Genomic DNA, 14808 nt, shown 5'->3' with positions numbered 1-14808 from the left:
AACCCTAAGTCCTTACAATAAGGTTTCAGATTAATCAGTAAACTGTGTCAACGTTGATACAGTCAGATATACAGGGTGTCCCAAGACTATGGGACATCAAGGGAAAGTACCTTAAATATTGTAGATAGGATATTTTGCTGAAAGAAGACATTATTTTAATTTAAAAAACAATTTAAACTGCATTCATAGATTTTAAAATAATTACATGGTTGAACTGGGAATCGAACCCGCTTCACGAGAAAAAAAACACCCTGTAGTTTTATCATACCAATCGAAAGGATTCATCATAAGGATTATTTTTTGCTAAATAACATAGTGTCAGAAATAAAAGGAAGACCGTGAATTTAAAAAAAAATAATTATAAAATAATCAATTTAATTTATCAAATTCTCAAAATGAGTCCCATTCAGTTGAATACAAAGTCGCACTCTATTGATTATTTCACTAAATTTCACATCAAATGTTAAAATTCATGGTCTTCCTTTTATTTCTGACACTATGTTATTTAGCAAAAAATAATACTTATGATGAATCCTTACGATCGGTATGATAAATCTACAGGTGATTTTTTTTTCTCATGTAGCGGTTTCGATTCCCGGTTCAACCATGTGATTATTTAAAAATCTATCAATGCAGTTTAAATTGTTTTTTTTAATAAAATAATATCTTCTTTCAGCAAAATATCCTATCTACAATACTTAAGGTACTTGATGTCCCATAGTCTTGGGACGCCCTGTATAGGAGCAGCGAGCAGCTAGCTTACAAATATCTGAACATGCCTCTATTGTCAAGGCGCCAGAATACGTGTTGAGATATTGTTGAGCCCCTCGGCCGCTCCGATATATCTGATGGCGTTTGTACAGATCATCTGACTGTCAATGGTAGTGTTCAGCAATTGAGCGACCAATTGTTGACCATTCAGGTCCACTTGTATCCAGGAAACGGTCCTGTTAGGTGTTGAACGAATCCAGTGGATGACAGTTAAGACGAAAAAGGAGCTGTTTTAAATATTTTAGGTAAATATACCCGTCTCGCTAACGGAAGCGGCTCCTAACTAGTGCGATAAGGACAAGGCGAAAAATCCTGCGTAAAAATCTCAAAAATCGAGGTTTCGTACTCGACTGTTTCCTCCTCCAAAACTTAACCAATTCTAACCAAACTTGGAAATCTAAATGATTATGAAATTATCTGTGTCGGACCGTTTTGCTTTTTTTGGCTAATTGATATCAGTTTTGAATACTACGGCTCTCATTGCGGCATAGTCAATTAGGCCATTTCGGCCATTTTTGAAGGGCTCTAGCGCCTTAAAAAACAAAAATATCAAAAAAAGCAAAACGGTCCAACACAGATATTGTCAATATGAATCTGCCTTGAAAAAATCATTGCTCTAGCATCAAAACCCACAGAGGAAACAGTCGAGTACGTTTGTATGGAGAAATGACCACTCCTGTTTGCTCTTAAAGGGTACAATTTTGGTCTTCTAATAAGTATACAGTCTAGGTCATCTACTGTTGACTACATTTATATATCGTAGAGGTAGGTACCTGTAAGTACTACTTGTTCTAGAGATTTCTAGTTCGATTGTATTAAATAAGAAAAATAGGAATAATTAATAAAAATAAGGCTAATTGGTGCATGCGCATGGGTTGAGCGGAAATCTTTTATATATGAACTTTGAACACGTTAGTAAAACGGATATTTACTCGTCTTAGATAATTATTTAATTCTCCAAAATAACAGAGATAATATGTCTGAAATCGTGCATGCCAATGACACAGAAAATAAGTTACATATTCATATTATCGAGCAGGATTATATTACAGAAACCATTGGCCTCAATAAAACCTTCAACGGTACTAATATAGGTATAATCTACATAAGGTTTCAGTATTGCATATCTGGTGGCCTAGCCTAGATTGACCAGTCGCCATCAGATATATCGTAGCGGCCAAGGTGTTCACAATATCTGAACACGCACTCTAACGCCCTGACAATAGAGGCGCGTTCAGATATTTGTGACCACCTTGGCCGCTCCAATATATCTAATGCCGACTGACCATCGTGCATCGACAAACGCCAAAGGAAAAGTAAAAATGTATTGGAATGAAAGATGTTATGAATAGTTCTATCAGCTATTGTCATCTTGGCTACATTTACATTATTACAGACAGGTACTAACGTTCTGTCTTACGTTCTTCAAGTTATTTTATATTATTATAAAAGGAAACATGTGAAGGCTAAAATATAAATCATTTAAGTTTCGTTCAGTTTTTCATATAAGTAGTCAATAAAGCAATTGAGGTTTAATTCTTCATTTATATAAAAATACTTATGTGTGCTGAATGCTTTACTGAAGTTTCTTTCTAATTTTGACTCTATACGAGTATCTCTTCCTGACGATCATCTATCCATCCTCAAATATCAAAATAGAAAATACTTATAAACGAAATAACTTCTTTGCAGGTATAGGTATTATTAGGTGCCATATATCCAATACGGTAATTTGTGGGTTTATTGCATATGTTGAGGTTAACACTGCATTCGTGTATTACCGGTTTCCGACAGTGCATTGCATTTATACCTCAGTGTATGTTTTATCGTTATCATATTATATAGAAGAAGAAGAAATACATTTATTTTAACGTCACAACATAGTACATGAAAAAAAAAGTATGCAGACATAAAAGAGATTAGGACGCTAAAATAGGATCCCCACTCAGCATGATGCCGCGGCAAATGCCATATATTTTTCAGATACCTACATTGATAATGATAATTAAGATCTCTTACAAATAATTTACAGCACAAACCACATTAAGTTCGATCCGTCTTAAAAGCGTGTCCAATTAAGAATTTGAAAGTACATAGCTAATTAGAAAAAAGTAGTCCTAAAAAAAAACACTTTCTTGCTTTTCTGCTGCGCTATCCTGCTGGGAGTGCTGGATGAAACAAAAAGTAAAGTTCAATATAGTACCGTTTCTGAAATGAACGTAAAAAAAAAAGAAAAAGAGCCGGTAAGACGTCCAACATTTCGTCGCAAGCGCTACTTCGGTCATAAAACACTGGCTTTTCTCCAGTGTAACTTGACTCTTAAGATTCAAAGCGACTATGCGTCATCAAAGACCAACTTGATACTGGTTCAGCAGTAGCTTTGTGAAGAGTGTCACCCGCAAATAGCGGTCTGACTCAGTGCTCCGTCGATCGCGCGAAGACACCGCCGCGTCGCTCCGCGTTCGCGCCCCGACATCGGCATTACATAAATATTCCATTTTTTATTCCAAACCGTATATCAAACGTGTATTTCCTTGTAAAAGTGGAGCGTATAGCTCATAGTCAATTTTTAAAAGGTAATTAAGAGTTTAATAAAAATATCGTTAAGTGATGTGTTGAATGAAGATGTTTAATACGTTCGTCGATTTCACTTTCTGCACCGGATTGAAGCAAACCCTTGAGGGATCCTGCCGATTCATGCCCCGTTGTCCACTTGAACCCATAACCGAACTTTCTGTATTAGTCACGACCTGATTGCTCTTTAATTCATGAAGGAATTCTTACTTCTCGGCTAACTGTATTATGTTGATTTTAATAATGCGATCTCTTTCTTGTAGCGTCGAATTCGCACGCATCACTAGTTTTTTACAAGTTAGTGCACCTGCACTGAAGAAATTACATGTTTCGACGTGCGAGGATGTAAAACTCGTATTTTATGCCACTACCATGTGTAATTATTACTGGATCTTAAAAAATACGATGTTAAATTCCTTTATGACTGGTTATTCGATCACTGGTCACTGTGCAAATATTTAACATGTCTGTAAGCACGCCTCTTTGATTTGACAAAATTTGCATTCATACATTTTTTTCTACGTGTACTAGCGATTTGTTATTCATTCAAAAGACAAATTTTGTTTCGATTACTCATGATTTCGTGGCATGAATTTACAATGTCTTCTTCTTTTTTTTTTTTTTTTTAATTTATTTACTCAATAAAAAATACACAGTAATCCATTACACATATTTTTTCGCCAAACTGCATGACAGTTTGTTGGCGTCTGCATTGTGATATTTGTGATTTACACAATACATAGGATATATCATTATACTTAAATATTCACATATTTATAGTGATTATTGTATGTCGTAAGTTTTAACAAAAATAGCGTAACAAAGATTTCATTCATTCTCATTTATTAAATTTCTTTGTGCAGTGTCCTTCAATCCTTTCTGCTCAAATCAAGTTCTTTGGCCTCTTTGTATGACACGACTTCCTTTTTCAGATTTAGTTTATTTTAAGAAAATATTTTTTTCTATCTTCCACTTCTTACTTGCTGCATTTCTTATCCTTTGTATGATATCGTGTGATAATGATAACTATCCGAGGACAAAATTTTACCTTGGCGTAGAACTAATACAAAAGTATAGGTAGTAGGTACGTACTGTGATAGAGTAGGCTAACGGTTCGCATAAATTCTAGATTTATGAGGTGTACAATTGTTACTTTCTTATAGATATCTTATATTTTATCTCATTCTACCACGATTATTAGGTCATGATTAAAGCGTTCGCTGTTTAAACGTTTGTAGGTATTTACCATTACGTCTGTCTCTGAATGTACATTCTTTTTTCTATTTTGTCGATGGTTTTTAAATTGATTTTCATCATTCAATTCAATTCGGTTGAATGTTTTTCAATATTTGTTACCTCAGAAATTTTTTACATCATATGAACTGCTGACGTACAAGAAAATGCAACACGTGCCGAGGCAGACATTTAAATACCGAACTAATTGTAATGCCAGATATTTCGATACTACATTTGCTTACAAAGGACTTGAATCACTCCTTGTGAAACCTCCAAACGTAGGTGTTGTATCGAATTACTTGTAAATGTAATCCCGATTAACATGAAACATTTTATATACATAGGTATAGTATATAAAATGTTTCATGTTAATCGGGATTATACTATAAAAACATTGAACACATTGAGACTTGACGCCTTTGGCTTAGCTGTAAGACAGATGCGCAGCCAAGGTCATAATTGCTTTTCATGTTAACACATTGACATAATATATTAAAGTAACTACTACTACAAGTACTTACTTACTCTTATTTACATATAACAATTTCTGTACCACCATTTTTTTTTATATTATAGGACATTTTTACACAAATTGACTAAGCCCCACGGTAAGCTCAAGAAGGCTTGTATTGTGGGTACTCAGACAACGATATATGTAATATATAAATACTTAAATACGTAGAAAACAACCATGACTCAGGAACAAATATCTGTATCATCATACAAATAAATGCCCTTACTGGGATTTGAACCCAGGACCATTGGCTTCGCAGGCAGGGTCACTACCCACTAGGCCAGACCGGTCGTCAAACCATTAATACCTGTCCTGGGTTCTTTCCTACTCGTAACTTTGCCACATTCAATTTTCATTTGAGCATTTAATGTTTGTGTACCTAAATGCCTAAATTGTACACGTAGAGTCCTCAGATTAAAACTATGAAACACTATGAATTCTATAATTTTACCGCTACATTCCATTGTGAGTACCAACATTAATTTATAATGCAATACAAACACATAACATTTGCATAAATCGCATTCCATTATTTATCCGTAGGTAGAGCCTATCGGCCCAATTAAATTTACGTTATGGATTTAAATTCATGGCTTGCATATAGTGCATATGCATATGCGGCAATTGTAACAATAATTCAATCATACATAGGTATATTTACAGCATTGGCAACTCAAGCAGCCTTGTAAAGTTAGTGTCTTCATGTACATTTATTTCATTCATTTTTTACCTTTATTCCTGATTATTATTCTTTCTTTGTTCGTTTCTACACTCTCAGGCCTATCGGGCCAATAGTATCGGCTCTATCGCCTTAGCGTAAAACTAAAAGCGTAACATATTATTATGAAAATAATGTTTTCTATTGTCTCTTAATTAAAAAAAAATTGTAATCATTCAGATCACCATACTATCAATTATCAAACTGGTCTTATTCTTCGACATATAAAACTGTACAGTCAAAGAATTTAATTTCCGACCCATTTCGTACCATGTCACAGTGACAATCAATATGAAAGTCGCTAGAAATCTCATACTATGGTCACTGTGATAAGATACGAAATGGCTTGGAAATTAAATTATTTGACCAACCCCAACATATTAACTAATATAAAAGTTTCTTATTAAAAAAAAACTTACTTGTAAGACTTGTAAATGTAAAATTCATCATTCATTATGTATTCTTTTCTCATCGTATATTTGCGCTTTATGTACGCAACTGTTATTCATATGTTCTTTTTAGGTACATGTACATACATACATGTATAATTTTAATTATACAATACATACCACCTATCAACCTATCATTGTTTTAACGTGTGATGCCGTCTTTACCTACATAATGTTTGGCTTATGTGCCTGCCGTGTTATCATTATAACAACATTAGTTTATTTAAACAATGTAAAATTGTAAATTCTCTAATAGCATATTCAAACATACTTTCTAGTGCAGACTCGTATTATGATTTAACGTACTTTACCCAAAAACCACCATTTCCAAATTTTCCAAATCACCCGTGTATAGATCAGAAGAAGCATGAAGCGTAATGTATGTTAATGATTTTCTTATCCTTAACTACTTTTTTACCGTTGTCGTTCAATTTGAATTATGTATTATATTGAAAAACACACTTAGATTTTGTACTTGTAATTCTTATTAACATGATTTTTTAACATTCATCGTTTAATTATATTCTGGTGTCTTCATGTTATATCCAAAGAACATACAAACAATGTTTCTATGAATATTCTTTTCTCATTATTATCATAAGCATCACATTCAATCCTTGCAGAAATAATATTAACACAGTCTCGATAATCTGATATGTTAACAGGCATATGAAAAAATCATTCGAATGCAAAACTAAAGTCCATCTCCCAATCACGCGTCCAGCCCCTGACTAAAGTTCATGCATCCATTGCAACTACATGACCCAGTGATCGCCACGTGAATATTTATTGTGTTTTTATCTCTCGACCTGTGCTCCTCGCATTGCTGCGTGCAAATTGGATTGACACACCCATTGTCAATTATCTCATGTTGTTTGGCTTGTTCTTTGTTACGGCTCGGCCACGACATTGCGCGACTGGCGACGGTGGCGGCGGCAACGAAAGATCCGATCGTTGTGTCGTGGAACGATCCAACCTATGGTTGCCGTCGCCGCCGTCGTAAGTCGCGCAATGTCGTGGTCAAGCCGTTAAGAATTTACACTTTGTGTTGTGTTACTTGTGTTTTTTTCTTGCTCATGATGACTGCTAGTGTTAATTATCCCGTATATTAAGAATATAGTAAAATTTCATGAATTACTAGGCCTTGCTTCTCTATGTGCGTATTCGCCCACTTTATTGACCTCTATTAAGCTACCATCTATCATGTTATCAATGTTCCAATTTGTAACCGTTTTCTTTGTGATTATCACGCATTACCCACAATGCTCTTGCTCGTGGTCTATTTTTAGTTTTTGTTATTGTTAAAACACTGAACCATCTATTACTTTGTTTATTTTTTTATCTTATCATTTGAACACGAGTGCTTTAACCGTTCTGATTCTGTTGCTATAATTTATGTCATCATGCTTTCAGAAAAATTCTTATCTCTTAATTATTTAATTAATGTTTACTTACATAAATTTTGCGATGATTGTTTTTCCTTTTTATTTGTGTTTTATCACCGTGAACATCAATTTGTGTCTAGGTACTAGGTGCTTCCATTCTCGCATAAGAATGTCTATCACCTACCTATGTTACTCAATATTACGGTAACAATAAAATATAATCTACTTAACACTATTGTTCCTACAAAAAATATTGAAAGAAGGAGTACTCTGCGTATACGCAAAAGTTTATCGTTTGCGTCTAGTACTACAAAGAAATTCACTTCGAAAATCTGTTTAAACAACGTACTCATGTTCAAACACGTGAATCGTTTCACGAATACCACTAAAACGAACGGGTCGTCAAAAACGAGAGACATTATGATGTAAATTTAGAACGTCTACTCTAAAAATACTTGGCGCTTAGTTTTCTTCTATGTATTTATTTACTGTCATCTAATGTTGTTCCTAATCTAACTTCGTAAACACATACTACGTCCGATTCGAATTTAAGAAATATTTTGACACTTTTTTTTTTCAAAATTATGTATTTTCTATTCTAACTACCTACTCAGTGATTAGGTCGCTCAGTTTTTATTGCCTATATTATTTATTATTATTCATATCATTGAATGTACTTAATCTAACTTCGTGATTGTACATTACGTCGGATTTAGTTTTCAAAACATTATTATCAGGTTGTTGTTCTTTTATAATTGTGTTCCTGTTTTTAATTTGATTAGAAACAGCAATAACTGTCGTGATTTTGTTTTCTTTCTTCCCAATGAAGGTTCATCATTGACGCATTTCATCTCTAATGTCTTGCGGTTCAAATTCCAATAGGCGCCAATAGTTTATCATCTAGCAATTAGGTCGTTACGTATGTTCTCTATTACATCTGTATCAAGCAAATTCTTATCATCCACCAACCCGTCATGCTATATCATTAGCGACAGGTCAAGCGAGTTTACTTCAACACGATAGCGATTCTTCGGATTAGTACTGTACTGTACGCCGTTGAGTTACAACGTGCGAATTTGAAATCGGCGTTCGAAATTTAAATTTTCGTTTTATAGTGATTGGGTGCGTTCAAGATTAATCGGTTGAGTGATTTCGGTTTGCGTTGGGAGCCGAGCGGGAATGTGAGCCGCTGTGATTGGTCGACGATGGAAACCATGGTGAACGTGTGGGCGGTGGTGGAGCATGTGAGGGTGGCCAGTGGAGCGGCGGAGCTGGCCATCTTCACCGCCATACTCTACTGGTTCTTTACTTCAAGGTGCGTTTACATTTTTTTGTTATTTGTCAGCATAGCAATCTCTGCAACTTCAACATTTATTCAGCAAATAGGCCACAAGGGCACTTTTACACGTCAACTTTAATTTACATACAAGCAAAAATAATAACAATAGATCAACAATTTTATAAAATACAACTAACTGCAAATATGAAATTAACTGCAAAGATAAAAAAAAACAATTGTTTTTATTTAGCCCAATTTGTACGGGATGACAATATCTTAAGCATTAAGTCCGCTATTTGAATGTGCTTTAAATTCAACCAATAAACGAACTGTAATTTTATTGATATAGTCATAATTGATAAATATTTATTCCGCAATATTTATGTGCCTAAAATAGATCTAAATTAAAAAAAATACTGGAAATTAACTGATTTATTTTTAAACTATTATTCTTCTACATTGTTAGGTACAGTCAGCAGCAGAAGTTGCTAAGCGGGCGAGGTGTTCAAAATTACTATGACACGCTTTTATTTCATTAACTATAAAGTCGCGTCCAGATCATTTAGAACACCTCACCCGCTTAGCAACTTCTGCTGCTGACTGTAGATACCTGATCACAACTTCGCAAATCCTTGCTTTTGCTACATCCTTCTTTTCGCTGATATCCTATTCCAATACTTTAAAGGTAATTCAAAGTCGGAAAAAATGATTTCTACCGCATATTCTATTGTACAGAAACAACAAAAAACTATAGTTAGTTAATCAGTCTTAACCCACTTCTATCATAGCTTAAATCCAGGAAATAAATCGAATACGTTCTTGTAAAGCTATACATAGTGGATTAGTGGTCTAACCGACATTTTTGTTCCACTAAGATAAGTCCTTTTGTAAGTAAACAAGAACATCACGAATCACGGTAATCATGATAGATATTGTTTGTAAAGTAAACCTTTGTTTATCATTACCATTTGCCATTAGTCTTTGAAAGACTACATACTATGTACGTATGTACATGTAGTTGCTAAACATGCCATGTTATAAGAATTTAGTGCTAATGTCACAAATAGTTGAACATGTAATGTTTACAATGTTTACATAATATATAAATAAATTAGCATTCGTCTGAGTTTAGGATCTCGTAAACATTTTTAAGTTAAATATGTTATACATTTTTGAATTTTTTTAATGACGATTTTTGCTCTGTTCGGCATGGAACTAAGTTTGACCCCTAAATCATCATTTCTGATTCTTATAGTGCATTGATGACATTGATGTCATCAATTTTGTCAAAGGCATAGGTAAGGTTGTAGAGCCTTAGAGAGACTCAACAAATCACCTTTTATAAAAACGAGCTTAGTGACCTTTGTTCAAGCGCCCGGACATGAGCAAAGTTCAAGACATGTTAATAGTAGGGATGTACCGACTAGTCGCCGACTAGTCGGGAAAGCCGACTATCCGGCCACATTTGTAGTCGGCGATTAGTCGGCGACTAGTCGGCAAAAATGGCCGATTAGTCGGCACTTTATTAGTGAAAGAAAACAGAAAAAAATGAAATCAATATTTGCCATATGTTTTATGTCTATTTTACCAAAATACCTATTCTTTTGTTCATATAATTGACCGTTTGATCGACATTGTATGTTGGTAGGCTGGTGCTTTCCTCTACATGTCGATCTCAACTGATTCTCGTGTAGTTTTATGGCCAAGTTCTATAGTTCAATGATTATATTATTATTCAGTTTTGTTTTTTTTTTAATGGTGGAGCCATGAGGAATTGTTAATGTTATTGCAAAATTTAGAGACTTATAAGAAGGGCACGTTGCTCGTAAAGACGCTGACCACAGCGGATAGGTTCTTAACTGGCGACTACGTGCGGGAAATAGAGCCTTGGAAATACCTCCTACAAGTTGTACTGACGGTCTGCTCAGGATCGCAAAATAAAAGAAAGACAGAAATTGAACGAGGATTCTTGTGATAATTCTTTGAACCTGTAGATAACACATTTTAGCCAAGCTTATAATATTATGAATAGCGCAACCAAAGGAGCGAAACTATTGTTTTTCACCTGAAATTATACGAAACTAATGATCTGGCCGACTAGCCGACTAGTCGGCCGACTAATCGGCCATTCGAGCGCCGATTAGTCGGCTAGTCGGCTAGTCGGCCAAATCAATAGTCGGTACATCACTAGTTAATAGAGTAGGTAAGTTCTCCGCATAATATTAAATGGATGCATAACAAAACAGGTCTGCACCACATTCGTCATCAATTTCATTATATCATCTTCTGAACGGTCATGCACATAATATGTATATCATGGTCAAGGCACATAATAAATAATAGTATGTACTACCGTTCAGAAAGAAAGCACACTTCCTACAAAACCGAAATTTGTATTGTATGGCACTATCCCTTTCGGCTATTTTTGTGTGGTTGTCAAAATTTAAGTCATTATCTTGTCTGTGGTCGTGCACGCAAAGGGACGTCAAGTTGTGTCAACCTTAATAATTGCTCGAAGCAATGCTGAGCCGAACGGAGCCGAGAATATCCGAATGGAGGAGTGTCGCCCCACTGGTCAAGGGTTGTTTAAATGTTTTGCCTTTAAACTTGCAAAATTTAGCGTCGACTTTGCCTACTTAGGTATACTTATGAAAGTGATGAAGTACCAACGTGTAGGGGTCATCCATTAATTACGTCACACGAATTTCTAGGTTTTTTGACCCCTCCCCCCCTCCTTGTCACACTTGGTCACATTTGGCAAACCCCTCCCCCCTAGTGTGACGTCACATTTTTTCTACGAAATCGCCTAATCGAATTAAGTAAGTACCTAAGTATTAGGTATTAATATTTTATCAAAATATTTTTGACCATATAAATATTAGTAATTTTATAACCCAAAACTGCTTAGGAAAGAAAATTAAACGATTATAGTTTTAAAAACTTGTTATTTAAATGTACAGCGAATAAAATAATTTAAATAAATTTTCGGTTACTGATGAAGTTAAAGTGACGTCACAAAGTTTGTGTCTCGTCTCCCCCCTCCCCCATGTCACAATATGTCACATTTTCTTGACCGCCTCCCTCCCCCTAAACGTGTGATGTAATTAATGGATGACCCCGTACTCAACAAACATACAATGAAGAAATAATCGATTCAGTGGTATTTGAATCTAGATCTAACAGCGGTAACTACTATCACTATACCTAGATACTACGGCAATGTTTTTGCGTTTAGAATCATACGAGTTATATGTCAACCGCACAGCGTTCCGCATTTGCGGCATTTGCACTTTTGCAGCAAATTGACTGTCACTCAGCCACTTTCACCTTGCACCGACCGGACGTCCAGAATCATGCGATATTTCTGCAATATGCAGCAGGAAACTAAGTGCAGTGGCATTGTGGGGTCATCGGCTCACCAATGTTACGAGTGTATGACTCTTACGTGTTTATTTTATAACTTTTATAACAATAGTTGTGGATGTGTATATTTCATATACAATAGACATGGATAGTTCGAATCCATCTCATAAAATGTTGAATTCTAGATTCTAGATATTTAATAAAGTCTATCGGAAAAAAATAAATTGAAACGTTTGATCTCTCGTCGTCTCCCGTCCTCCAAAAGCAATATTGAATTTTTCATTTCCAAGATCAATAAATTCATCTTCATCATTTAACAGTAAAATATTTATTTTTAGAGATATGCGCCTTACCTGACAAAATGATCGAGAACTTTTTCCGCTTATTAGATGTTGAGGAATTAATTGTCAAACAACCCATAAACATATTGTTTATATAAGTCTGCATGTATCTCTAGGTATTTAAATAAAAGTAAACAAAATCTACCCTCAAATGGCTCCTTAAGCCAGTAGAGGGTAGCTGAAAAAATTACATGAAAAAATAATGTAAATTAAAATCAGGACGTTCAGTGACAGATCCAGGCGGTTTTGGATTTGGTTGGTTAACCAATAAATTTTATAACTGCCCTATAATGTACAAATTATTTGTTTACTTTTATTTAAATACCTAAAGATACAGAGTTAGGCACGTGCCATGTTCTTTGACTCTATCATTAATTCATCACACCTATCTACGCACATAAAAAACAGGTCAAGAAACCGTGAGGTTTTCCTGCTCCGTTCTTTTTCCTCATGTGTTTTGGACACCTCTTGCGACACACTGAATAATCTACAGATATGAGCAAAATAGAGGCCTTGGAGGTCTCAAATTTACTAGTTCTATTCAATTATTTCATCCGAACAAAATCAAACACTTGGTGGGTTGGCGGGTGACAGCACCACCAAGGGTTATGCGTAATAGAATTATGAGTAGGTATTCAGAATTCGAGAATTACATTTCATCTCATTTGACATTACTCGCGCTTCTCGTTCGCTTCAATATACACGTGAGATGCATATAAAAATAAGATTAAATGTAAAGTTGGTTACTGCTCCAGGTCTACAACCTATATCAGTAGATGTCAGTATTAAAAATACGACTGGTACATGAAAAACATCGTCAGAGTCCCCTTGCATTCCACGACTCTTCTCTTTCCGCACGGACTCTACAATTGGTTTTATGTTTTTCATAGGAGAATGAGACAAGATGAGACAAATTATTTTGTTTTTATTTAAAATTTCTTAAAAACATCTGTGTTAGCAAAAGTAAATAGCTCAAGCGTCATAGTTGTGAGAAAATAAATATTAGAGCACATTTGACGAAGGTCAAAGGAAAACGCAGATACAGTTAAAAACAAGAGCACGGACGTGGAGACGCAAATAGCATAAGATTTTAAATTTGAACGGAACAAATTTTGGCGTTAATACTTATCAACTTAGATACATGACAGTTTCCGTCCGCGACAAAGTCAACAGTTCCTTTAAAGTCCTTTACTTCAACTTGCTATGTAGGTATTTAAAATAAATACAGATACGTATACAAAATACACATGTATCTTCTGAACATACTTCGTTAGCAAATGTTGGTCTTTATGTAAGCAGCCCAGCCAGACTTAAGTTTTCGATCTATTACTGTAACTACAACTACAAGCAGCTGTAGGACTTAACACCGTGTGGTTCTTCATCTTTATCTTCTTACATTCTTCATACAAAAGCCTTTCTCTGCAATCCATCCATTAATTCACAAAGATACCCCAATAAAGTCCCAGCCTAAATTACCACGGGTTTCAACCGGCGTAGTTTTTATTCATCTTGGATATCTATATTTCGTAGATTCGGAAAGGGAAAAGATTCCTAAACTGCCTTAACACAAACACTAATAATAACCAGTTTACGTTTTAAAGGCAAAGCACGCGATACGAATGAAGAACACGTACTCGTATCTAATGCCATTGGGTGTTCCAATGTCAATTAGACAGAGGTCACACAAGTCTCAATGCTAATTGATAGGAGCACGATCAGACAGGACAGGATCACAGGACCAATACGCAAAGAATATCATTACAATCGGTTTTTGAACACTGGCGACTCTATGGACCACAGGAAAGTAACAGAATTTTATGAACAAGATCTCAGGCGATCGCGTTAGGGAAAATACCATCAAACCTTGTAAATGTCAGCTGTTGCTCCGTTTGCGGATCGAGGAACTGCAGTTCCATATTTTAGAAATTTTCTCTCGATGAATAATTTATAAAATAAGAAGCTGTCTTAAAGAATAAAGGCAGCAAACTGTAAATTTGTTCCTGGTGGCTCGACGTTATTCATAAAAATCATAATAAATGTCTCTCAAATCTAAAAGCCGTTGAGTTTTGTTTTACCACTTTTACCATATCAGTCACCTTGTTGTTTTCATATCGATGGTTTCACTCGGCTAATTTACTATGCAAGGTACAGTCGCTATCAGATATATCGGAGCGGCCA

General features: G+C 35.1%; 1 protein-coding gene across 1 annotated transcript in view; it reads left to right on the top strand.

The window, feature by feature from the left end:
• Positions 1-3198: 3198 nt before the first annotated feature.
• The window catches only part of LOC134675257 (glycerol-3-phosphate acyltransferase 1, mitochondrial), a 69601-nt gene continuing 57991 nt past the window's right edge, over positions 3199-14808 (top strand). The window contains exons 1-2 of the mRNA XM_063533476.1: positions 3199-3347; positions 8763-8962. Of these exons, the coding sequence (XP_063389546.1) occupies positions 8853-8962 (110 nt within the window). The 5' untranslated portion in view covers positions 3199-3347; positions 8763-8852. The remainder of the gene's footprint in view (positions 3348-8762; positions 8963-14808) is intronic.

The sequence above is a fragment of the Cydia fagiglandana genome, chromosome 21 (assembly GCF_963556715.1).
Source record: "Cydia fagiglandana chromosome 21, ilCydFagi1.1, whole genome shotgun sequence".
Taxonomy (NCBI): Eukaryota; Metazoa; Arthropoda; class Insecta; order Lepidoptera; family Tortricidae; genus Cydia; species Cydia fagiglandana.
Note: the sequence above shows the minus strand (reverse complement) of the source record. Positions and strands in the feature narration are given on the sequence as shown.